This window comes from Miniopterus natalensis, chromosome 9, assembly GCF_054644295.1.
Source record: "Miniopterus natalensis isolate mMinNat1 chromosome 9, mMinNat1.hap1, whole genome shotgun sequence".
Lineage (NCBI taxonomy): Eukaryota > Metazoa > Chordata > Mammalia > Chiroptera > Miniopteridae > Miniopterus > Miniopterus natalensis.
This window is the reverse complement of record NC_142089.1, coordinates 15,315,874-15,343,154: the sequence shown is the minus strand read 5'-3', so window position 1 is coordinate 15,343,154 and position 27,281 is coordinate 15,315,874. Positions and strand designations below refer to the sequence as shown.

The 27,281-nt window shown below is 40.1% G+C and overlaps 1 protein-coding gene and 1 non-coding gene across 3 annotated transcripts; both read right to left on the bottom strand.

Moving 5' to 3' along the window:
• Positions 1 to 528: 528 nt before the first annotated feature.
• Positions 529 to 25,349, bottom strand: FAM76A (family with sequence similarity 76 member A). 2 transcript variants are annotated; one of them, XM_016216781.2, is made up of 9 exons: positions 25,193 to 25,349; positions 24,058 to 24,122; positions 21,327 to 21,381; positions 20,453 to 20,605; positions 14,587 to 14,744; positions 10,761 to 10,847; positions 4,301 to 4,436; positions 1,348 to 1,449; positions 529 to 831 (listed from the first exon to the last, which is right to left on the bottom strand). In XM_016216781.2, exons 1-9 carry the CDS (start codon positions 25,271 to 25,273, stop codon positions 745 to 747), a joined length of 924 nt encoding a protein of 307 aa, XP_016072267.1. In that variant the 5' UTR covers positions 25,274 to 25,349; the 3' UTR covers positions 529 to 744. The 2 variants fall into 2 exon arrangements, with proteins under 2 accessions (XP_016072267.1, XP_016072278.1); XM_016216792.2 differs by lacking the exon at positions 10,761 to 10,847.
• Positions 3,530 to 3,635, bottom strand: LOC148092357 (U6 spliceosomal RNA). The gene has a single exon (XR_015715122.1). It is a non-coding gene; the product is annotated as a U6 spliceosomal RNA (small nuclear RNA).
• Positions 25,350 to 27,281: the final 1,932 nt, after the last annotated feature.

Genomic DNA, 27,281 nt, shown 5'->3' with positions numbered 1-27,281 from the left:
ATCAGTTTTTAAGACTCCAAGGTAAAAAGAAAAAAAAGATTTGATTCTTTTACTAAAAGCTAGAGTAGGACTTTTTAAAAAAGAGGCATCACTTTTACAAGAAGAACAAGCTAGGCTACCATTATTTCTTTATCAAGAAAATTTCTTTTTTTTAAAAAATAAATAAAACTCTGGCTATACATAGTACAAAGTTCATACATAATATACCTGGAAATAAACCCAAGAGTATACCCTGAAGCAAAAGGTTTACTGGAGAAAGCTTCATCCATTGTACCAAGTCTTAAGGTGGCAGTTTTCAAAGTTCAGAGGGTGGCAGTGATATGAAATTAATGCCAAAACTATTTGCTCATGGGTATGGCAGGATGCAACGATGGACAAAAATCATTCTGCACATAACACTGAGCAGTAACCACCATAAAAAAAGAAAAAGAAGCAGAAAAGAGTAGTACTGAGCAAGAGAGCTAGTAGTACTGACAAGGTGGGGAAAAGGGGGAAGAGAGGATTGGGAGAATAAGAGAGAGAGAGAGAGAGAGAGAGAGAGAGAGAGAGAAAGCCTAAAACCCCGAACATTCATGCATGCAGTCCTAACACAGCACAAACCAGGTATTTCCATTCAGGCCGCTGCAATCACATAAAGGGTAACTGTAATAAAATAGAGATTTCTTAAGAAAGCTTGCAGTTCCCAAGTCGCCAACCCTAACCCAGGAATACATTTGCTGTTGCTGGGAACCTCCATGTGGTCTCTCACGGAGAGGTTATAGCTCCTGACTTCTCTGACTTCTTGCTCTTGGACAAGGCAGCTGCTTGCTTCAGGAGCTCTCTGTTTTTGGCCTTAAAAAAAAAAAAAAAAAAATCAGTGCAAGAAGAATGTTTTAACAGGATAGGATATGTTTTTCATGCAGATGCTAAGGCAGATGTAGAGGGTTAGGAAGAGATAAACAAATTTTAGAGAAAACAGAAAGCTCTAGAGCTAGGTTCAGGGAAAAGAAGATATTTGCTGGAGGGTAATCAGTATACTTCAATCTCCTGGAATCCACTGTTACAAAAGGATGTTTTATGCAACACAAGCAAACCATAGAGTGCCCTAATATGCTGGATAAACCAGAATTTATAATTCAGAAATCTGGAATCACATCTGGTTTTTCCCAAATTCAAAGAACACATTAATTACACTGTTTTTGAGGGGAAAAGATCAGAACACATCTAAAAGTGAAACAATAAAAGACATATATAAGGTAGATTAAAGTGATTTGTCAATACTTAAAGAAAAAAGAAATCTAAGAGATGATCACTTAAAATGTAATCAGCTAAATACACAAGTTACCACATAAAATAAGCAGTCATCACCTGCAATTGTTCAGTGACTTCCTTGTGGGTTTTCTCCATTTGGTTCATTTTGGCTCTCATCTGAGATTCTTGGTATTGAAAATCAGCCTTCAACTCTGTGATCTGAGGGGAAAAAGGCAGAGTAACCAGAAGAAATTTCTGTCCAATGAAAAATGTTTCAGTATCAGAGAGCTAAATGGTCCCCCAAATTAATAAAATACAGGGCTTTCCTGAAGAGCCATACTTAAATCAAAGCCAGGGAATTCTATATCCTATTTTTTCTAAAGAGTTCCTAAAAATTACACAAAATCCTGAAGTAGTATTTGTGATACTTAACCACTAGCAGATTTTTAAAATTTTCATGTATACCTCCAAATAAATCAGTGATTATAATGCACTTTGATGGTTTGAGAGTAACCATGAGAATAATAGCTGCTTCCATGTACTGAATTTTTACCCTGTTCCAAGAAAACTGATTACATCAATTCATTAAATACTATGATAACCCCATAGGGGGTAATATTCTTCTTCCCATTTTACAAGTGGGAAAACCAAGGCTTAGAAAAGGTTAAGTAACATAGCCAAGATCATACATGTTAGCAAGTGGCTGAGCTAGAATCCAAACCTAAGGCCTTTTGTTGACTATGCTATTCAAGGAGCACAGAGAAGAGATACTTAAATCAGAGAAATGAGGTGTGAGCTGAGTTCTGAGGTATAAGCAGCAACTGGAACATGAGGGAAGGAGGACACCCAAGCAAAGGGAACAGCAAGGGCATAGGCAGAGAATGTGAGATAACCAAGAGCTTGTTCCAATGACTGATGAGTGTGGGGAATGACAGGTGATGAGGCTAGAGATGGGCAGGCAGGATATGGAAGAGTCTGCATTCCAAGCCACGGAGTGTGACCTTAATCCTGAAAGTTATAGGGAACAATCTACTACTTGTTCTTGCTCCTTTTAAAAGCCTAACTTCATAAAGCAGTAGAAACAAGTGTTCGTTTTGTCTCTATTTTGCAAAAATCCTTTTATGTGCTATTCTGATCTAGTCCTTGAAGAAGATATACTTGGGTCTACTTTCATCTGACAGTCATATAGTAAAGTGGGAAGCATACTGGTCTCTTCCCGTGAATCTCCACCTTACTGAAAGAAGAAAGCACACACAGTAGAAAGAACAGTACAGTGGGAAAGACTTGAGGTTCATTCCTTTTTTCTGCCATTTACTTAATTGTGTGAATTGGATACATCATTACTTACTTTGGGTCCATTTCCTCATCTATAAAATGAGGTAGAAATTAGATTGAAAGACTGCATGTGAAGGTTTTCAAGTTATAAATGTCTTTATTAGCCACTGGAATGAATAATAGCATTCCAAACTTGGTACAAGACAATACACAGGCTCAGGGGTAAAACAGCTAGTTGAATGAATTGGAACCCTAGAGAAAAAACACTGGAGGCACTCCTCATCTATAAAATGATAATAGCCCTGGCAAGGGAGTTTAGTTGGTTAGAATGTCGGCCCAATTAGCCAAGGTTGTGGGTTGATCCCCTGACAGGGCACATATAAGAATCAAACATTGAATGCATAATAAATGGAATGACAAATGAATGTTTCTTTCTCTTTCTCTCTCTCAAATCAATCAATCAATAAAAATTTAAAAAGACTTCATTTAAAAAAAATAAAATGATGATAATAATAATTCCTACCTCAAAGGGTTATTATGAGGATAAGTTAGTTAATACATATGAAGTACTTAGAATAGAGTCAGGCCCATAGTAAGCATCGAACAGAAGTTAACTATTATTATTTTCATTAATACAGTAAGGCAGAAATGACATATTCTCTAAGAATGTGAAAATAAGAAATACCAGACATCATGAATCAGAACAAGGATGTAAAAAGTCTCCTTAAAGAGGGAGGATGACTCACAGAACAGAATAAGAATTTACTGAAGATATTAATGTGTTGTTGTTTTTTGTTAATCCTCACTTGAGGATATTTTTTCCATTGATTTTTTAGAGAGTGAAGGGGATGGGGAGAGACAGAGAGAGAGAAACACCAACATGAGAGAGATACATTGATTGGTTGCCTCCTGCACAAGCCCTGCAACCAAGGTACGTTCCCTTGACTGGAATCAAACCTGCAACCCTTCAGTCCCTGGGCCGATGCTCTAACCACTGAGCCAAACTGGCTAGGGCTGTTGTTTTTTAAATGTAGAACACTTCATGAATTTATGTGTCATCCTTGCACAGGGCCATGTTAATCTTCTCTGTATTGTTTCATTTTTAGTATATGTGCTGCCAAAGTGAGCACAATGTGTTTAAAGAGTGGGTCACTCAGGAAGGAAGTTGTCAGCAATGGAAGCAAAGTGACACAAGAGTCATAAAGGAAGGCCTACCTGAACACTGTCCAGGGAGAAGGGAGACCTCGCCCACATATTTTGAGTATTACTGTCCCACGGACATGCCATCCCAATAACAGAGATGGAGGCATCAGGTTCTCTTAGCCTGAGAGCATTAAAAATTCCAATTACATAACTACCTCCTCCTATCCCAACTCCATGCTCATTTAGCACTTTCTGATTACAACCTTCCAAGCTCATGCTGAGAGAAATAGTACTCAGTTGCATGCCCCACTGTGAATTAAGAGGGAGCATTGTGGTTTTATACATCTTCTCTGTAAGCTTGGTTAACATGAGTTCTCCCTGAGAAATGGAAGCTCCCTCCAAATGCTGAGAAAATCAACTTTCTAAACCCACTTGACTGAGGTAGATCCAGTACAGTAATACCATGCTATGAGTCATCTTGGCAGACAGTAAGCCTCTCCCCAGGACATCCCAACCTTGCCACTGGATCTCTCTCAAAGCATCAATGGTAAGTACCCAACTAATATCAGTTAAATAGAGTTAGCATCATGCCCCATTCCACACAGCTTACCCTGGCATCATTCTGGCCTGAGAGGCATTAACTAAACCATACCTTCTTCTCTTTCTCTAAAATCATTTGATCCTTCTGATGCAGCATCTTCTTCAGGGTGGCCACTTCTTCCTTCAGTTGGGCAATGATGACAAAGTGGTCAGTGCCTGGTGAGTCCAGAGCCAGGTCTGGGGAAAAGCTGAGTAGGAAAATGGATAGGAAAAAGAATTACAACTTGGATGGATAAACTTTTTTTTTCTTTTTCCCCCCCTGAATTTTTATAAGAGTTTATTTGAGCCAAACTGAAGATACACCTGGAAGCAAGATCCCATCTGACCGAAGTAAATGCTTGACAAACCTTATTTTCTACCTGAGGACACACTGTAGGCCACTTGACTGCAAGCTCAAGGCAGGAGCAACTATTTGAATTCCCAGCATTAAGCACAATGCTCCATACACATCAGACTCAACAGCATTGCTAAACTGCACAGACAAGGTGCTCATCAGATAACTATACCAGCATTTTCTCTCACATTCAGGACTAAAATAAATGCCATTTGACAAGAACCAAGGTATTCCGATTCAGGTTCATTGAAGATCTCCAATTATTTATGGGTAAAACAGTCATCATTTATTTGTAATTAGATAATTTCCCTAGAATTGGGACGAACGATCGAGTGTAAGCACATGCGTTTTTCTTTATCACTTCCCATAGAGCTCCTCTTTTGATTCCCTTTTCTGACCCAAAGCACTGTGATAGGGTGCAGCTGCTGAGGAGCTGCTGCAATCCATCCCAGGAATGAACAGTCAGTCCTTTTTAAAAACAATAAAAAGAAGATGAACTTAGGTACAACATTCCCTGGAAAAAGCTAAAGAAATGTATATGCTCAATGACATTTTAAAATATTACATATATGTAATACACATATAGGACATCTTTAGCAAAAAAATAAGAAAAAAAATGATAAAAAGATGAATTTAAAAGGAAGGAAGCCAACCTCCCCTACACTACAATTGGCCTGTAGACTGCCACTTCCAATATCAAGAATTCTGTGAATTTTGTTGTGGTGGTTCCACTTATTCATGCATTTATTGATTCCTGCACATGCCCCAACCAGGGATTGAACCTGCAATCTTGGCACTTCAGGATGATGTTCTAACCAACCGAGCCACCCAGCCGGAGCAAGAATTCTGTGACATTTAATTAGGAAAGGAACAAAGAGATGGCAAACTCCTGAGTCAATCACAACCTGGATTTTCAACAGATTCCTCCCAGTAGCAGTGTCTGAGCACTTCCTTTTGTCAAAGTGCCAGATGAACTCTGTCCTTTTAGTAGAGTCTCCTAACTAGGATTAGTTTCAGGGAATCTGTAACCCCCTGAAATTGTATGTACAATTCTATGTATACACATAATGAGTGGTTTCTAGGTTGAGGATCCATAGCTTTTACTGGTTGATCAGAGGTGTCTTAGACCCAAAACAAGGTAGGGAATCACTGCTAAGAGGGTCAAATCCTGCCCTTCTCTAGAGACTTCACAAAGGAAGCACTTCACTTTTCCCAGGGCAACCTTTAAACACAAACCTGTTTTACCTAAGAGGACACTGAAATATTGATTCCTAATTCCCTATATCAATATAGCAATAATTCTAGGTTCCCCTTGCTGTTGGTTCTTTCCTATATCTTAAACCACATCAACCAGCATTTCTCTACACAGGTGGAAGCTCCAAATAGCAAGCCAAACCACCAGACATACTTCCTCATAATTACCAAGTCAAACATTTCTATGGCTACAATGGGGAGACATCCATTGACAAGAATATTTCCCCTGCCCGGCAGGTGTAGCTCAGTTGGTTGAGTCCCATGCCCCAGGAGGTTGCCAGTTCGATTCCCCATCAGAGCACATGCCTGGGTTGTGGGCTCAATTCCCAGTAGGGGCGTGCAGGAGGCAGCAGACAAATGTTTCTCTCTCGTCAATGTTTCTATATCTCTCTCCCTCTCCATTCCTCTCTCTGAAATCCATAAAAAATATATTTAAAAAAAAAAGAATATTCCCTCCTCAGTCTATATGAAGTATATGAGAATGTCAGAAGAAAAATGGACCAAAGTTTTAATTACTGATGAATATGCAGACTTACTAGGTAACAAAGACTAAATACAAAATAATAAAACAAGGCATGCAGGAGAAAATACTGAAAGGTCCCATTACAGTCTCTACTAGTTTCAATACCTGCCAAGGGACTGTCTTCCCTCAACCCAACAGAATGTTTAAACCCATAACTAGATCAGAGAATGAAACTGAGTAAGGGGCAGGTATAAACAATTTCTTGTTGTCCCAAAAACTCCTAATGCTGTGCTCTATCTGCTTCTTGAGAGAGGATTCTTCCTTTAAATTGTTAACAAAACTAGTCATGTCTATTCTGTGTGTTAGGCCCTGACCTTCCCAACTCTCTTTTGATTAATAAGGACTGCTAGGAATCAAAATGAAAAAAGAGGGTAGGTTAGCAAGGCAGAAAATCAGATCCAGGTATCTTTCCAAATGCCTCCAATGACAGGGAACTTACTATTTCTCCAGGAAGCTTCTTGCCTTTCCCAAAAGCTTATATTAAATATAAGAACAATCTTCCCTGGGTTGAACACAAAACTGACTCCCTGTCATTCCTATGCATTGGTCCTGTGTCTGTCCTTAAAGGACACACAGAGTACATCTAATCCTTCAGGCACATTTCAGATGGAGAATAAAACAAAACTACAAGGAAAGGAAAAGAATGTCCTTTAGAAACAATAAACTTTAAGGTGTACCTGGGTGTCACCCTGTTGAGTGCTTTTATGATAAAAAAATAACTGGTGCATTTTCTCAGGGAAGGAAAGCTAGAAATGAACTCAGGTTTCCTCAAATTAAAAAGTTTTTATTACAATTTCAACAGACTAGAAAATACAACAAGGAGGCTGTGAAGTATGCAGAATACTTAAAAAAAAGGGCAAGGCATTTTATAAGTATAAAATCATTAGAGAAATGGTTTTGTTTAAAAAAACCCTACAGTAATGTTTTCTCTCTGTATGATATGGGAGGCTAATGAATAAAAGAAGAAAAAACAACCCTCAAATCTGCCTCAATATTTAAAAAATGCATGAGAGGAGAATGTGGTAGTACAGAAAGGTCTATGGAAACTGTTAGAGAGCAACCTGCAGACGAAGCAAAGGGATAAAATGAAAGAATTGGAAAATAAATTTAAAAGTGTATAAATATTTTAAAAGTGGGTTTGGGAAAGTAGATTATGATTAATTAAAAACTGGAAGCAGCCCTAGCCAGTTTGGCTCAGTGGTTAGAGCTTCGGCCCATGGACTGAAGGGTCCCGGGTTCAATTCCAGCCAAGGACACATACCTCAGCTGCAGGCTAGATCCCTAGCAGGAGGCAACCAATCAATGTGTCTCTCTCACAACAATGTTTCTCTTTTTCTCTCCCCCCCTCCCCCCACTCTCTGAAAAGCAATGGAAAAAATATCCTCAGGTGAGGATTAAAAACAAACAAACAAACTGGAAGGAAGTACAAGGATAGAGAGTTCAGAAACCATACTGGTAACATTTGGTAGAGAATTGAATTCAAGTCAGTAAAAAAGTTTTGGTTTGCATGATATTAAAAAGGAACTGTCAGAAAAACAAAGGATGGTCAGAATGTTTTCAAAGTAAGGGGAAAGTGGGTGGTGAACACACAATATACAGATGATGTATTACAGAACTGTATACCTGAAACTGCTATAATGCTATTAACCAATGTCACCCCAATAAATTCAATAAAAAGTAAAAAAGACCAAAAAATAAAGTGAAGGAAAAGCAAGAAAAGAACAAAAAAGAAAAAGGAAAAATGTAATTTACCTTGTGCTATGAACTTTCATTCATTTTAGAGAGAGGGGGAAAGGGGGGGAAGAGAAAGGGGGAGGGAGAGAGAGACAGAGACAGAAAGAGATATCTATTTGTTGTTCCACTTATTTATGCATTCATTGGTTGATTCTCTTGCCCTGGGATCGAACCCACAACCTTGGCATATTGGAACGATGCTCTAACCAACTGAGCACCTGGCCAGGGCAACCTTGTACTATGAATTTTTAAAAGACATGCAAACAAGTGGAATAGATTAAGATTGCTAACTCAGGACATTCAAATAGAACTTGTATATGTATGAAAATAGTTTTTGTGGCAGCAGAAAAATTTTCAAAATTTTCCCGTTATTAGGGTAAATTAATTTTTAAAATTAGCATGTATATTACAAGAAAAAAAAAATTTTTTTAAGATCATTTCCAGAGGACATTATAAAAAACTATGTACCTAAGTTTTAAGGATCAGCATCCTACTTAAGGAAAACAATCACTGCTGGTGACCAGGTGCAATAAAACACTGAACAGAAAGCTTAAGTTTTTCACTTGGCATATCCATAGCAATGGACAGCAAGAATAGTGAGTGGCAGTATCTAAAGAACAAAACAGCCCAGCCAGCATGGCTCAGCGGTTGAGCATCAGCCTATGATCCAGGAGATTGAGGTTCAATTCCTAGTCAGGGCACATGCCCGAGTTGTGGGCTTGATCCCTGGTGGGGGGCATGTAGGAGGCAGCTAATCAATTACTCTCTCATCATTGATGTTTGTTTCTCTCTCTCCCCTTCTCCCTCCCTCTCTCTTAAATCAATAAAGATATGTATTTGAAAAAAAACTCCAAAACAAAATAAACTAAAAGAGGGTGAACTTTAAGAACTGGTTGGTTAAACTAAAGAATATAAATGAGTTTTTCCAGGTCATTCAAACACAGCCTGAGTCATCAGTGAACATAAAACAGAAATGACTCTAAAGGCTGTGGGTCCTGGCTTAGGCCTTTATAAAGCAGGGTATTCAGGTAGGTTGACTCCCTGAAGTAGTCTTTGCAGGGTCATGTACCTGGCAGAAATGATGGGATAATCTGTGCCACATCTACTTTCTTCAGAATGGCCAGACTAAGTTAGCTGTTCAGAGAACAGTAAAGCTGACCAGATAGAAGGGCTTTATGGTTCCTTCCCCCATGTAATCTGAGTATCTAAATTAAGCATTTCAGAAGGTTCAACTCAAGAAGTTTAAAATCAGTGATGCTAGTTGTTAAGACACCTTGCAGCCCTAGCCGGTTTGGGTCAGTGGTTAGAGCGTTGGCCCGTGGACTGAAGGGTCCCAGGTTCAATTCCAGCCAAGGGCAGGTACCTGGGTTGCAGGCTCAATCCCCAGCCCCAGTCAGGGTGTGTGCAGGAGGCAACCAATCAATGTTTTTCTCTCTCTCTCACCCACTCTCTCTGAAAAGCAGTGGGCAAGAAAAAAATCTATCTATCTATCTATCTATCTATCTATCTATCTATCTATCTATCTATCTATCATCTATCTATCATCTATCTATCTATCTATCTATCTATCTATCTATCTATCTATCTATCTATCTATCTATCTATCTATCATCTTCGGGTGAGGGAAAAAAACAAAAAACACACCTTGCAGAGTCTGAAATCAAGTTAATGAAGAAGGTAATAAGAGCCCTGGCTGCTGTGGCTCAGTTGGTTGGAGCCTCTCCCTGTACACCAAAAGGTGGTGGGTTGGATTCCCAGTCAGGGCACATACCCAGGAGGTCTAACCCTTCCTCTTTCTAAAAAAAAGGTAATAAGAAAGAGTAAACCTCACAGATGCTTTGTACTTCCTTACATAAATAAAATTCACCCCTGGTAAGCCTATATGCTGGTCTGCTCCTAAATCCACTACTGGCTGGAAGGGAGAACTGAGATTGGGGGGAGTCTTCAAAATGGAAATGATTCCAAGGATTTATGGAACAGTGTCTCAGGTGGTCTCACTCAGGATGCTGGGCCCTAGAGAAACAAAAAAATGGTGGGGCCCAAGACTCTGTTGGAAAGCAATCCACTGCACCAACCCAGATGGAGCATTCCAGGTATTTGGACAGTGCAGCTCATAGGAGGAAGCAGCATTGAGGAAGGATGATAGGCATAAAAACGTACATTTAGACAAGTTCAAGATGAAACAAAAATATTTAAATGCATTTCATTCTTTTCTGATCTAGCATCTGCATTGGACTGTCTTTCTGTAGGCTACGGAAGAACAGGTCATCTCTTAGACTGAGCAACACTGCCTTAACTCCAACTCGTCTCTGCTCAGCCTCTCGAGACTGAGTACTGCCCTGCCTGGAGGAGGTTACAGTCACAGATCATAATGAAAGGCATTCAGCTATTGACTTCTTAGAATTGTGTGGTGGAGTTATTTGTGGATTGCAGAATTTGATTGCTATTAAATCCAGTTATATGTTCCTGCCTATTATTTAATGACAAGATTAGATTTATAAACAAATACTGCTTGTTTATAAGATATCAAATGGCTAGCATAGTGACCCTAAGAGGTTCACTGACAACCATACATTAGCTCCAAGCACACCCTAAAATGTATTCCTGTTTCAGGAACTGTGTATGCATTTCAAATGGAAGCATGCACACACACTCCAGTTGGCTCACCTGTCTCCATTGGTTGTGATTGACTCAAACTTGGATTTTTTCTTTGGGATTTCATTTTGAATTGAAGACGTAGAAAGTGTTTTCTGGCTTTTAATGGCAAAAATAGAGAGACATACGTTAGAAATAAAAAAATTAATAAAACATCACAATGAAAGTGCCAAGTGGGACCAATGTAATGTAGCTCTTCTATGCAAGAGCTATTTATTTTTGATTATTAAAATCCACCAAGGTGTTGATTTCATAGGTCTTGGATGCATGGGTGGCTCGTTTCCATAGGCCCCCAAAATTCTTGGCCTTAATTAAATATTACCTGCCTTATTAATAACTATGAGAACAGTCAATAAAACTTCAATAAGAAGTATAATCAACCTTACAGTTTAAAAAGTACTTTTACATTCAGTGTTTCATATGCATCTTATAAATCTGTGAGGTATATACAAGATATTATTTCTACTTTGCAGAAACTGAGACTCATCAATGTTAACTGAGCTACCCAAGAATATTCAGCTAGTTAATAGTAAAGCTGGGACTAGACACCAGGTTGACATATTTGAACTCCTAGTCCAGTTTTCCTTCACTATGTTTCTGTGAATCTACTGATAGCTAAGTCCTACAACAATGCTAAAAATCCATTTTAGCCCTAATAAGTTCATCCTCTAAAACTGGTCTGCAACCCTTTCACTTTAGTGGATGTCCAATTGCTAAGCTTAAAATATGCCTCAGACCCTTTCTTACTTGATCTCTTTTCAATATTTGATACCACTGACCATTCCATTCTCATATTCCCCCCAACTTTATTAAGGAATAATTGACAAATATAATTGTATATATGTAAAATGTACAATGTAATGTTTTGATATACACATACATTATGGAATGATTACCAAGATCAAGATAATTAACACAACCATAACCTCACATAGTTAACTTTTTTTTTAATGGTGAAAATGCTTAAGATCTACACTCAGCAACTTTCAAGTATATAATACCATATTAATTTAGTCACTGCTCTACATTAAATCCTCACAACAACTTCTTATAACTGAAAGTCTATACCCTTTGACCTACATCTCATTTCTCCTCCCCCAGCCCCTAGCAAACACCATTCTATTCTGTTTCTATAAAATTGGTTTTTAAAAAAAGATTCCGCATAAAAGTGATACCACACAGTCTTTGTCTTTCTCTTTTCTCACTTAGCACGATGCCCTCCAGGTTCATCCATGCTGTCACAAATGGCAGGATTTCCTTCCTTTTTATGGCTGAATAATGTTCCACAGTATATATATACCACATTTTCTTTATCCATTCATCTGTCGAAGAACATTTAAGTTGTTTGCATATCTTGGTTATTGTGTATAATGCTGCAATGAACGTGAAAGTGCAGCTATCTGAGATACTGATTTCATTTCCTCTGATATGTATGTACCCAGAAGTGACTGCTGGATTGTATGGTAGTTCTATTTTTAATTTTTTTGAGGAACCACCATACTTTCTGCTACAATGACTGTACCAATTTGCATTCCCACTAACAATGTATAAGGGTTCCCTTTTCTCTACAACCAGGTCAATATTTGTTATCTCTTATATTTTTGATAACAACCATCCTAATAGGTGAGGTGATATCTCATTGTGGTTTCGATTTGCACTTCCCTGACAATTAGTGATACTTAGCACCTTTTCATGTATCTGTTGGCCATTTGTATGTCTTCATTGAAAAAATGTCTATCCAGGTCCTTTACCCTTTTTTAATTGTATTTATTTGCTATTGAGTTGTATGAGTTCTTTATATATTTTGGATATTAACCCCTTATCAGATATATGGCTCACAAATATTCATTCCATCCTTCTTGAATGCTCTAGAGTTCTGTTCTCAGCCTCCAACCTAAGTTGTATCAACAACTACCCATCACAGTGGTTGGAAATAGTGTTCCTCAGATCACCTACACCAGAATCATCTGGGATATTTATAAAACAATGCAGATTCCTGGACTCTATCCTAGATCCTACTAAGTTAAACTCTGAGATGGGGGCCACAGGAATAATCTCTATTCCCACTGACTCTTAAGTGTAACCAATGAACCATGTCCAAACCCTTCTTCTGAGTTCTAGTTAAGCTCCCACTAAGTAATTCTTTTTGATGCTTCAAACTCACCTTTTCAAAACTGAACTCTTCTCCCCTTCCTATATTCTCTGTAAGTTAAGGATCTAAGAAACCTGAGAATTATCCTTTACACACCCAGCTCCTGCCCATTTGTGTTCATCAAATTATCTAATTCTCCCTCTAAAGTATCTTCCTGAATCTGCCTCTTTGATCTGTGCCACTGCTTCAGTGAGGTTCTTGTTTTCTGTTTTATATTTTTTTTAAAATATGTTTTTATTGATTTTAGAGAGGGGAAGGGACAGAGAGGGAGGGAGGGAGAAAGAGGAAGGGAGAGAGAAGGAGGGAGGGAGGAACATTGATGAGAGAGAGAAACATCAATTGGCTGCCTCCTGCATGCCCCCTACTGGGGATTGAGCCCGAAACTTGGGTATGTGCTCTGACTGGGAATCGAACTAGCAACTTATTGGTGCACGGGACAATGCTCAACCAACTAAGCCACACAGGTCAGGGTCTCGATGAGGTTCTTGTATTAACATCTCTTACCTAGACTTTACAAAAATAGCTTCTTAACTAGCCCCCAGTCTCTTTTTCTTCCCATTCATTCTCCACAATAATCAGGGTTTTTTTATTGACCCCATAATCAAGTTCATGTTCCTTACCAGATCTGCAGAATTCCTTTTCCTCCCATTTCCCAGCTCCCAACCATAAGCTCCAGTAACATAAAAGGATTTGCAATTCCTCAGACTTCCATGTGGTCCCATATTCTCCATGTCTTTGTGCAAATGCTATTTCCTCAGCCTAGGATGCCTCTGCCTGTTCCTTATCTGATGATTCTGATTCACCCTAAGATACAGCTACAACACCAGCTCTTCTCCCAGCCTTCACTGCCTGACTTGCTAAGGCAGTTAATTACTACTGCCTCTCATGCCTGTATCTTGACGTTTCCACTGTGGAGTTAATGTTTCTATGGTTCCACAGAATTATACTACAACGATCAGACTGCATACTCTTGGTCAGCGAAATGATTTTTTTATTCATCTATGCACCCTAACAGAGTCCCTGGCCCATGAGAGTACTTAACATCTGCTGGATGAATAAAATCATAATGGTAATAACAACCAAGAGTAACTAAAATGTATCGAATGCTTGCTATGTGTCAGTTATAAAACTATTACTATGCATGAACTATATAATTTATCTTAACAACAAACCCATGAAGTAATACTATTATTTCTCTCATTTTACAAATGAAAAAACTTGCCCAAGATCTCATGCAGAGAACCTGGAAAAGCCAGGATTCAATCTAGAGTCAGAACTCTTAAGAACACTACCAGGGAAAACCTAGAACATCTATCAACCTCCTGGCCAAATACACATAAAAAAGCTACATCCCTCAGAAAGCAAAATGTCCAACCTTCCAGGGAGATAACCCACTCTAAGGGTGAGGAGAACCATTACATGTGAAAGTAGAGTAAATCCCACAAACTTTTCAGACATAACATAAACCAAGTCAGGAAATTCTGACACCTTATGGAATTCTTTCTGGCTCTTGGAAAACGCATGAATTGTAAAATATGACAAAGGACATTCCTCCTATGGGCTAGTAAGTAGAGAGGGGAAAAACAGAAAAATTTATGCAAAATGGTACCTTCTATGGCTTATTGTGTGAGCATTACATCTGACCTATCAGCACCTCTAGTCCTATCTTATGCATCTTGGAGTTACCTGTTATAATGGCTGCCACTACTCAGTCGACTGTACTGCTCCTTCTCCTGGTGGCTGGCACGGGAAGAGCTGCTCAGGTGCTTCCTCTGCTCTTTGGTCTTCTGAAGGACCCGTTTGTATGAGAGTGTGCACAGCCAGCACAGCAACTTCCCATCTACCTGAAAGACAAGGAGACAAAGATAAAGAGGAGGGAACAAAGTACATGGGTACTAGAGAACATGAGTATAGGGAGCTATAACCTCTGGGCTAAGTCCCATCTCTGCCACTATGAGTTGTGTGAACTTAGGCAAGTCACTTGAGCTCTCTCAGGCTCAATTTTTTCATCTGTAAAATGGGGGATAATAGTAACTACTTTTGAGGGCTGTTGGATTTAGTGAAATAATGTGGGTAAAGCATGGTGCCAGGCACATAAAAATTGCTTAATAAATATGAGTTGCTAATTTTATGTATCTTTTTGTTTGGTTTTCTTCAACTTAACAAACAGAGACTAGAGCAAAGTTGCAAGAATTTCAAAAGACAAATATCTCCATGGTGCTCGTTAGAAAAATTCAGCAGAGAGAAGACAAGACAGAAGATAAAATATAAAATTTATACTTCAGTTTTAATACCTTATAAATGGCTCACAAAATGTTATGCTAGAAATCTTTTCTCAGATAGAATGTCTTCAAAAAAAGACCTATGAGCAAGTAGTTTCCAGGGCCCCAGTCCCTAGTAGTAGCCTACCATGGCACTCTGAATTAGAAAAAGTTAGTCCCTTTGGGCAGAAGCAGCTCTGCACCAGGGAGCAGGGCACAGGACTAGGAAAGCAGAATGGAGCTTCTAAAATCCTCTGAAGCTAGGGTGCCTCTGTGCAGCACTAACTGCAAAATCATTTGTGGGACAGCATGGTATAGGTAGCTGGAAAACAGAGCTGGTTGGAGTTACTCAGGGTGGGGAGGGAGTGTGCTGATATTTTATGGAACTTTAATTTTCATGTCTTATTCATGAAATTAGATCTTATGCCCCATCTTGAACATGGGTAGGTCATACCACTGAGGTCTTTTTTTTTTTTTAATATGTTTTTATTGATTTCAGAGAGAGGAAGGGAGAGGGAGAGAGATAGAAACATCAATGATGAGAGAGTTGCTGATCGGCTGCCTCCTGCACACCCCCTACTGGGGAGCAAGCCTGAAACCTGGGCATGTGCTCTGAGTGGGAATCAAACCGTGACCTCCTGGTTCATAGGTCGATGCTCAACCACTGAGCCATGAAGGCTGGGCTAGGTATTTCTAATACCTAGAACAGTGTCTGATACATGATAAGCATTTAATTATTGGTTAATGAAGTATTTTTATCTTGTTAGCAAAATCCAATTTGTACCCCACCCTCTAACCCATTGGCAAGTTCATCAGTCTGAATCATCCCACTCCACTGCTTCCACCCAAGTAAAGGCATTCTTCTCTCTCACAACTACAAGAACCACCCAAAAGAGCTCCCTATTCCCCTCTTAGGCTCTTAAAAACCATTTTCACCTACGTGTTAAAGAGGGCTTCTTAAATGTAAATCTGATTACATCTCTCCTCTCTTTAAAAGCCAATAGTTTCTCATTGTATCTATTATAAAATCTAAACTTTTTACCATGGCCTGTGTTGACTTAAATATAGCCCCTACCTGCCTTTCTAACCTCATTCCCTTTCTCTTTCCCTTGTTCATTCTACCTTCTGTTCTTCCCATGTGCCAAGCTCACTCTTGCCTCAGGGACTTTTCATAGCTGGTCCCTCTTCCTGGAATCTTTGCCCTCCAGAAATACCATGGCTGCTATCTTCTCATCATTCCAGTTTTCAGCTCAGATGTTATATCCTTGCAGGTTCTCCTGACTGCCCAATTTAAACTTGCCTCCCTAGTCATTTGCTACCATATACTCTGTTTCTTTAGAACACCAACATCTAAAATTTGGGTTCATTTATTTCCTTGTTTGTTCTCACCCGTCTCTCTCTTATACACATGAATATAAGCTCTATGAGAGTAAGGTCTTTTCTGTTTAGTTCATTAGTGTATTTCTAATACCTAGAACAGTGGTCTGATACATGATAAGCATTTAATTATTGGTTAATGAACACATAAATGAATTTTGAAACCAAACTTCAGTCTGGTTCATTTCATGTTATGGATATGGCCTGAAGGCCTGCTTTTAAAAAATATAAAAAATTACCCTCTGAGAATTAAAGTATCATAAATAAATTATCATAGCCCTAGCCAGTTTGGCTCAGTGGTTAGAGCATTGGCCCATGGACTGAAGGGTTCCAGGTTCGATTCTGGCCAAGGGCAAGTACCTCAGTTGCAGGTTCCAAGCCCCGGTCAGGGTGTGTGCGGAGGCAACCAATCAATGTGTCTCTCTCCCCACCCCCTTCCTCCCTCCCTTACACTCTGTCTGAAAAGCAATGGAAAAAGTATCCTCAGGTGAGGATTAAAAAAAAAAAAAGAAAGAAATCATCATAGACAACACCAGTTGAGTACTTATCATGTACCAGATTCCTTTCCAAGGGCTTTACACATAACAACTCAATCTTTATAACAATGATGAGATCTGATCAGCCTCATTCACAGATGAAGAAACTGAGGCAATGATAGATTAACTTGCCCAAAGTCACACAGCAAATAAGTGACAGAACCAAGATTTCAACCCAGGCATTCTGAATCCAGATCATCCACCCTCAGTCCCTAAACTCTGCTTAAGTTTATGAACATGTGATTGAGAATGCCTAAAAATATCCATACTCTTAAGGTAGGATTGTAACTAAGAAAGTAGAAACTTAATGGATTCTAGTAATCTAATTAATAATAATATAAGTACCATTAATTGAGTGATATTATGTGCTAGGCTCAAATCTCCCTATATCTGCCTGGCCGGGCGTGGCGCAGTGGTTGAGGATTGACCTATGACCCAGGAGATCCCGGTTCGATTCCCAGTCAAGGCACATGCCCTGGGTTGCAGGCTCATTCCCCAGTGCAGGGCCTGCAGGAGGCAGCCGATCAATGACTCTCTCATCATTGATGTTTCTATCTCTCTCTCCCTCTCCCTTCCTCTCTCTAAAATCAATAGAAATATTTTTTAAAAAAATCTTCCTATATCCTTATGAACTAGCTATTGTCATTCCCACTGGAAAGATGATTAAATTGATGCATAACAAGAGGAACTTTTCCAGACGATTCAGCTAGCCCAGGGCTGAGAAACTGCAAAGCTTGTGCTCCAATTATTATTATATGCTACTTCCTGATTACTAATTCAGCTTCTTCAGTATCTTGATTCAGGGAAGAGGTGCCCTAGTTGGCAGGCAGGAGTATTCTGGTTACTGGAAAGTTATATCCTCCCATTGAAAATTAATGAATTTGGTTATCAAGAGTCAGCTCTTCAGAGCCTAAGCATCTCTGAAAAGTACCTATGGACACTGAAAAAGTTTCTGTGCTGAATATTTTCATTCAAAAAGTATTGAAGAAAGCAGATTGGTGGTTGCCAGAGGTAGGAGTGGGAGGTAGGAGTAATGGGTAGTCAAAAGGTACAATTTTTCAGTTATAAAATAAGTTAAGGCCTGGGAATGTAACGTACAGCATGGTGACTATCATTAATAACACTGTATTATGTATTTGAAAGCTGCTAAGAAAGTAGATCTTAAAAGTTCTCATCAACAAGAAAAAAATTATGTAACTGTGAATGGTGATGAATGTTAACTAAGCTTACTGTGATCATTTCACAACACATAACAAATTTCAAATCATTGTTATACCCCTGAAGCTAATATAATGTTGTATGTCAATTACACCTCAGTAAAAAAATAAAACAATCAGTTTAGTCACTTTTTAAGACGTAGAAAATGAGAACCATAATTTTTTCCCAATAAATAACAGTAAGCTAGAAGATATATTTCAGATTAATATTTTAGCCATGTCAGATAGGACAAGTAAAAAGGGAGAGGAGATAGTTTTCAATAAAGTATGACTCTTATCAATCTAAAATCTATTTCTATCTATGCATATATGTGGACAGACATATATGTGTATATATTTGTGTGTGTGTATATATGTATATATATAGAGAGAGAGAGAACGCGCATATACTATGTGACAGATTGCTGGAAATACAGCAGAGAACAAAATGAAAAAAGACCTCACATTCTAGTGGGTGTAGACAAACACTTAAGCATATGAGACAATTTCTCATAACGTTATGTGCTACAAAGACAATAAAACAGGGTACTATGATAAAGAGTGGCTAAGGGAGTTAGTAAAAGGTCTTTGTATGGAGGTGGCATCTGAGCTGAGACGTGACAGGAGAAATCAGTTAACACACTCTGGAGAAGGGTGTATCAGGCAAAAGGACAGCCAGTGCAAAGGTGGAAATGAAATTGGCATGTCTGAAGGACTGAAAGGTGTCCAATGTGGCTGGAACAAAGTAAGAGATGGGGAGTGTGATGGCAGATGAGACTGAGAGTCAGATATGGGCCTTGTAAGCCATCGAAGGAGTTTGAGTTTTATTCTAAGTGCAACCGGAACTCACTGGAGAGCTTTAAACAGAAAAAAATCTAAACCATTTTGATTCCACCAAAATACTATCATTTCACATAGAGCTTCCCTCTATGTCATCTTCCTGTGATCTTTAACTTCAACAGGTAAAAACATTTAAAGAGTCAGACAGTAAGCCCTGGCCGGTGTGGTTCAGTGGGTTGGACTGCCATCCCATACACCAAAACACAGTGGCAGGTTCAATTCCCACTCAGGGTACATACCCAGGTTGAGGGTTCAATCCCCATTAGTGCACATAAGAGAGGCAACCGATTGACATTTCTCTCTCACATCAATGTTTCTCTCTCTCCTTTCTTCTCTCTCTCAGATCAATAATAATAATAATAATAATAATAAAAACATACCCTCGGGTGAGGGGTAAAAATAAATAAAATAGCCAGGCCGGCATGGCTCAGTAGTTGAGCACTGACCTATGAACCAGGAGGTCATGGTTTGATTCCAAGTCAGGGCACATGCCCAGGTTGCAGGCTTGATCCCACTGGAGATTGTGCAGGAGGCAGCCGATCAATGACTCATCATTGATGCTTCTATCTCTCTCCCTCTCCCTTCCTCTCTCTAAAATCAATAAAAACATATTTAAAAAAAATAAATAGACAGTAAAACTGGTAGTAGTACTCTTTTCCTTGAATCACAATCTCTCCTTTACAGAGTTCTATAGGATTCTGCCAATCACTACTCCACTTCACTTATGTGGGATACTGATCACTATAACACAGATTCTCATGAAATACTAACTCATGAGATATTAGATGTAAGGGTCCACATTTAATAATGAAGAAAACAAAGGTTGACTATCTTCTTTAAGGTCAATAACAGAACTACGAGTGGAAGTGAGATAACTTTCTATTATATGTCTTGTTTTTTAACTGAATTTATTGGGGTGACATTGGTTAGTACAATTATATAGGTTTTAGGTATACAATTCTATAATACATTATCTCTGTTACATATCTTTCTGTTTTTTTAATTAATCCTCACCTGAGAATATTTTTTCCATTGCTTTACAGATAAAGTGGGGGAGGGAGAGAGGGAGAGAGGGAGAGAGAGAAACATTGATGTGAGAGAGACAAATCGATTAGTTGCCTCCCGCACATGCCCCAACTAGGGCCAGGGAAGAAGTCTGCAACCAAGGTATGTACCCTTGGCCAGAATCAAATCTGGGACCGTTTGGTCAGCAGGTTGACGCTCTAACCACTGAACAAACTGGCTAAGGCTCTATTTATGTCTTTTTAACACAGTTTAATTTCTTATGGCCCACTTTAATTTCTATGAAAGAAAAAAAATTAAGAAAAACACAGAGATTTACCTTCTTTCTGTCATCTTTCCTGTCAAATGCACATTGCTGCTTGCACTGTTCACAAGAATATGGTGGTCCGTACTTCTTCTCTGAATTTGTGCAACGCTGGCATTTGTTGCCAATAAATGCTGCAATTATATTGCAATACTGACAAGGTTTGGGCTGAAAGAGGAAAAAAAGGTTCAAGTAAGTATATTATAAAACACCAATGCCTTTTTGAAAGCAATGATTTGTATTACATAGTCCATTAGTCATGGTAAAACTGTATTTCCAACTTCATAAGTTTCCTTTTACATTGACTGATCAAGCAAAGCCCAATTCCTAACACTATGTAAAATGTTTTTATGCAGAGAACTATCGACTCTAAAATAAATAAATGAACAAATAACAAAAACCAATTAGTGTATATACTGGGACTTCTATGAGAAATTCAACAGAACCATCTCTTTGAAGAAACAAACAAGTGCTTCCAAATTTCTAAAAAAGGACTCTTTGCCATTACCATTGTATAAACATGTTGGGAGAAATGCCTGCAAGGACACAGTACCCTGAACCCTAACTGTGAGAGAGAAAAAAAATTGAGAGAAAAATCAAAATGGACAGTCAACTGCAACCAAAGAGGCAAGTCATAGGATCCATCTTTTCCTCCTTTTTCCATACTGGTTACTGAGTCTCTCAGGATATTATAATCGCAATCCTGACACAGTGACTATAAGTACAGAACTCCTCAAAACTAAGTATTAGTGGAGTAAAGCTCAAACACTAGATAAGTTTTTATGAGAAAGTATTTATACATAACTAGTTCTTCTAATTAATAGACCAGAGAATGTAAGGTTCCAAGAGACCTGAGCACTCACTATCAGGTACACAGAAAACTACTTACTGTTCCATACAACTGCACATTCTGAGCACATTTCTTGCATATTGTACTGGTTTTACTGTAAAGGAAGAAATAGACACAAGGCTTCTGTAAGAAAAAAGTTGTTTTACTTAGAACATCTGAACATTGATTCCTCCTTAAACCCAAGGAATTTGTTCATTGCTAAGTGCTAAGGTGAAATATAGTCTGGACATTTGGTTAATTGAAGGTTGAATATATGGCCAATAGCTCTTTTGTTTAATTTTTTTTCTTGGCCAATAGCTCTTTTAATTATCTTGTAGTTATTAACTTTATTAACTCAGATAAAATGAGGCTTTGGTTTAAAATAGTGAGTTGTTTATGATTATGACATCTCTAAGTAAAATTATCAGATATGGAGAGGATCCTCAAAAGAATGTTATGTTAAAGCCCTGGCCGGGTAGCTCAATTGGTTAGAGTGTCGTCCCCATACACCAAGGTTGTGCGTTTGATCCCCAGTCAGGGCACGTACCCAGGCTGCAGGTTCAATCCCCAGTTGGAGCACATGTGGGAGGCAACCAATCGGTGTTTCTCTCTCACATTGATGTCCCTCTCCCTCTCTCTAAAGTTAATTTAAAAAAAATTAAAATAGCCCTAACTGGTTTTTCTCAGTGGTTAGAGCGTTGGCCTGCAGGCTGAAGGGTCCCAGGTTTGATTCCGTCCAAGAGCACATACGAGGGTTGCAGGCTCAATCTCCAGCCCCAGTTGGCGTGGGTGAGGAGGCAACCAATTGATGTGTCTCTCTCACATTGGTGTTTCTCTCTCTCTCTCTCTCTCCCTTCCACTCTCTCTGAAAAGCAGTGGGGGGAAAAAACTTGGGTAAAGATAAATAATAAAAATAAATAAATAAAACAAAATTTTTTTTTTTTTAAAAAAAAGATTATTTTAGACTGAATTGGACTAGCAAAAAGAAAATTACTTCTCAGTTCAGAGGAAAAGCTGAGAAATTTGAAGTTAAGATTAAGTATATGTGTTTGGAACATAAACTCAGAGATTCTATCCATGTTGACCTTTCTCCATCTATGCTCACCTCTGTAAGTAAAAGAGTATGAAATCCCAGATGTGGGATATAGATGCTATGACCAAATATTCTGTCAATATTTCCAATTTCTCTAAGAGCCAAGGACTGACAGAAATAAAAATGTCTTTTACCAGAGGTCATACTATTACCTAAATGCCTGAACTGATAAAACTGCCTTGGGGGAGATAATCATCTTCAAATAAAGCCTAACCCTTCACAAAGGGAGGTACAAACAAGTGCTTGATGTGCAAGAACAGTTTAAACAATAGTCTGGAGATAATAAAATCACACAAAATCTATGTTATGATTATTTTACCATACAATTCCTATGAAAGTGACCATAAAGTTAAAACAGACAACCTCAAAGTAGAAAACATTTAAATTAAACTGAGATATTAAAAAATATATTTTCCAAGACAACTTTCTGCCATTTTTAAAAGGCAGTACAAGAAGTAAAGTACATTGAGAGACCTCTAGAAAGAGGATTAGCATGAGTGATTCTATGATGCCGAACATTCTGATGTATACTTAGGTTTACTATTGAAGGGGTGGGATATATATCATTGTATACAAATGCTCCTGACATCGTAGAAAACACACAAAGTAAAACTACTTCCATGGCCCATCTTGACTTAATGTTTATGTATGGTATGATAAAGGGTCAAACTTCATATCTCACCCCACACACAAAAATTAAAGATGGATCCTAAACCTAAATATAAAAGCTAAAAAATAGAGCTTCTAGAGTATAGTCTATATGTTTCCATGTGTAAGCTAGCAAATAGACCTCACTGTGCTTTTAAGGCACTATCACTTACACAGGCAGTTCCACAAAAATTGAACTTACTATACTAACAAACCACATTGCTACTATAGAAAAGCCCCCTCCCCCCAAAAGATGTGTGTTCACTCACACCTAAGCATTTTTCACACTTTCTAAAATGAGAAAAATGAATTTCAAATGTGACTACGGCTAACAAATCCTTTATCAGGATTGCCACATTTCCAAAAGTATATTCTTTGCCTCATAAATTCTTCAAACTCTGTATATAGACATACTGGAACATGAGGCTCATGTTTTACTCTTGTGGTTTCTGAGTGTCATAAAGATCATAACCACAATATAAAATGATCAAGGATTTGGGGAAAAAAGTTAACTTAAAAAATTTAAGCTATCAATGTATAGCTAGGGAACATGTGTATTTTTATACCCATCAATGTGTTATAATAAAGAACTGCAGAATCATACTCTAGTTTCTCTTCAGATCACATAAATCTTTCACCTTTTTAAAAAAATCCTCACCCAAGGATATGTTTTTTAGTGATTTTTAGAGAGAGAGCAAGGGAGAGAAAGAAACAGTGACGTGAGAGAAATTTCAATCTGCTGCCTCTGGCTACTTCCCATATTCACCTGGACCAGGGATCAAACCCACAACCTCAGTATGTGCCCTTACTAAGATTCGAACCCGAACCCTCAACCTTTTGGTGTATAGGAGGATGCTCCAACCAACTGATCCACCAAGCCAGGGCTATATCTTTCACCTTTTACTAAAGATTTCCATGGAGAGAAACAAAAACCTGCACAATCTGTGTAAAATGCAATTGATTACAGATCTGTATATTGAAATGCAACCAATTCGAGATTTTAAGAGGAAAAAGGCTATTAACATTTTTCATGGTCAACAAAAACTGTACCTCTCCTGCTGGTACTCAGTCCTACAGTAGGTGCACTTCACAACAGGGTGTGCAATCCGACATTCCTGAAATAAAATGAGGATATAATTGTAAGAGGCAGTCAGAAATGGCAACAGCCTTCCCTACCCAATAGTCCTGGGTACTATTCCCAGCATAGTCACTGTGCTTAAGTGAGTCACTTAAACTTTCTGGGCCTTATTTTTTTCCTCTCTAATACTGGCATCACTGTCCTGCATTGATATGGGAGATGAGTCAGAATTTATATGGAACTACTCTGTAGCCATAAATTGTAAAAGAAAGGTACGTATGAATAAGCCTGAGACTGGGAATGAAAAGCCCTGGATTCTAGTCCAGTTCTGCCATTGCCACTGTGTGATTTTTTGAGCAGGGTCACTTGTGAAATGAAAATGCTGGATTAAAATTGTTATTGCTTACATATATAAAACTACTGTAATTTTTTTAAGGCCAGCTCGGTGACTTTTAACTGTCGCCTCACAGCTCTTCTATGCACTTAAATAGGCAAAGCAGGATGAAGCAACTTAAATGAAAAAGGGAACTTAAACCTTCAGGGGTAAAAACTGACCAACAGCTTGGTTAGGATGAGGACCGAAGGTCACCAACTGGATGTTGAAAAAAATCATCCCTTTGCTTCGTGCGCTTGATTGTCTGCCTTTTCTAAAAAGCCTCTCCATCTCCGACTCTGAGACTGGCTGAAAAATGTCTGTGAGGCGCCCGACTTGAGGACACTTCTCTCAGGCAGCACCCAACTCTGGAGTTTAGTCCCAGGCGGGGCAGAGGGTCCCTCAGTCTGCAACCTGGCAAACCCGGGCGGATCTCCAACGCGGCGGGTTGGGGCAAAGCAGGGGACCCACTGTACCCTCCCCCGACTTCCCCGGGTCCGAGGACAATCTGTCGCGGTTGCTAAGCAGCCAGACAAGCCGGCCAAGGGGGCCTGACCCGGCCCCGGACTCCCCCACTCGCCCCACCAGGCCCCTGCGGGGCGGGTGAGGCTCCTCAGCCAGGCGAGCCCGCCACGCCCTGCGTAGGGGACCCTGCCGGGCTTCCCCTCAGAACATGGAGCTCTGGGCCGCGCCTCCAGAGTCCCAGTTCCCAGCCGCCGCCCTAGCCCGCGCACCTTGCACAGCTGCTGCCCCTGAGACAGCGCCTCGAAAGGGAAGCGCTGGTGGCACTTGGTGCAGGCGTAGAGCGCCGCCATGTCCAGCTGGGGCCGTGCTCGCCGTCCAGCGGGCTCAGCCCGCCGCTTTATCTGACAGTCTGAGGGAAAACTCGGCAGAGGAGGCAGGCTGCGGGCTGCGGCAGGCGGACGGGCGGGAGGGTGCGGCCGGACCGGGGCGGGCGCGGCGACGCTGAGCGCCTGTTCACTGGTCACTTCGACATCCATCAAGCATGAAGGGGCGGAACACGGAGCTTCTGAGGGCTCTGATTCGGTCTGGACTGGGCTACGCCACTTATGACTCAAGCGGCCTCGATTATGTAAAAGCACAGTCACGCGGAGACGCTGCTGGGAGGGAAGGTCTACCGCCGCGACCTCGGAAGCGCCCAGACTCCACCCCTTTAGCTCTTTGTTCCCGCCCTCGCTCCGCCTCTCCAAGGCCGCGGTCGCCTCGCGCCTCTCGCGATACCTCCGCGGAGTTGTGATGTTTGGTTTCCATGGAGCTGCCCTTCGGGAGAGGAAGGGGCGCGGTTGGGCGGAATGCTGCGCCTTGTGAGAGAACCCCTCCATCTTCGGGGCAGGAGGGGCCCGTAGAGCCGTTATCACTCGAGGGGTAAGGGGCAACCGCGTGAGGCAACTTAGAGGGGTGGTCTGAGACCCCTAAGAAAGGGAAGAACTCTCGGGTCGTTGACCTGCAGCGAGAAAGGAGGAAATCCCAAAGTGAGCACCCCTGTGTTGAGGAAGAGGGATGCTAGAGTGATGACAGCCCCTCCAGGAAGGGGAAGACAAAGACTAACTTGGGCCGCCCTGAGTGTCCTCTTGCCCTGGAGGACCCCTCAAGAGTGGATGCAATTGGCCTGAGGCCTGCTTCCTACTTTGTGTTTTCCAGTTGCACCGCCAGCTTCTCTCGGGAAGACAAAAACCTGGGGTTTCTTGGCTGGGATGCGAAAGGCAAGGCACACCCTCCTGGCTACCCTGCTTCTCTTCAGCGCCCAGCTTGGCTCATATAGGGGCTGCCCTGGGAATTAACCAACTTATTGTTCTTGAGGCTTTGACAAAGCTTCCTGTAGCGCTGACGTTTCAAAGTGCCTGCTCTAGAGTTGCTCTTGGGCTTACATTACTTTTGGCTCTTCTGACCGCCTGTGCAGTACCAGCTGAAATGCAGTACTTCAACCTGCATTTTTTACAATTGAGTGTGCACTGCCCCAACAAAATTTACTCTCTTTAAAACCCAAGTCCAGCCCCCTCCTTGTGGGTTTGCCCAAAGATGTGTATTGATCAAAGATTTAGGCTCTGGAGTCAGAAAATAAGGTTCAAAAGCACTACTCCACATTTACTAGCTATGTGACCTTGGACCCATCACTAAACTTCTCACTTCCCTCAATTGTACAGTTGGGTCTGTGGGGATCAAAAATAGTACATGGAAGGTGATGGGTAAATTGCTTAAACGGTAAGGGGTTCTACTTCGGAGTGATGGAAATGTTTTGGAACTAGATAGAGGTGGTGGTTGCACAACATTGGGAATGTACTAACTGCCACTGAATTGTTTACTTCAAAATGGTTAACTTTATGTTATGTGGCCCAGCCGGGCGTGGCTCAGCGATTGAGCATCGACCTAGGATCCAGGCGATCAGGGTTCGATTCCCGGTCAGGGCACATGCCCAGGTTGCAGGCTCGATCGATGACTCTCTCATCATTGATGTTTCTATCTCTCTCTCTCCCTCTCCTTTCCTATCTCTGAAATCAAGATATATTTTTTTAAAAAAACAAAAACTTTATGTTATGTGAATTTCACCTCAAATTAGTGGAAAAGAAAAAGGATATATAGGCTTGGGAGCCAGACTTCCTGGCTTTGAATTCCAGCTCTATTACTCAGAAGCTCTATAACTGTGAGCACGTTAAAAACAAACAAGGAACAGTACATGGAACTTGGTAACTAGATAAAGGTTTATTATTACAAGAAGACACTTTCTTCTAGGGAGATGCTGGTGCCCTGGATCATGTAAACACAGCCTCCCTTCTAATCACATACATATCCTACACTGGGGTA

Bases quoted from the DNA above. Each gene is read 5' to 3' on its own strand.
- FAM76A (XM_016216781.2), bottom strand. From the start codon at position 25,273: ATGGCGGCGCTCTACGCCTGCACCAAGTGCCACCAGCGCTTCCCTTTC. The intron at 24,123-25,192 runs GTGCGCGGGCTA...ATTTTATTTCAG, and splicing joins AGGGGCAGCAGCTGTGCAAG to GAATGTCGGATTGCACACCC. The intron at 1,450-4,300 runs GTATGGTTTAGT...TTTTCCCCTCAG, and splicing joins TTTTAGAGAAAGAGAAGAAG to ATCACAGAGTTGAAGGCTGA.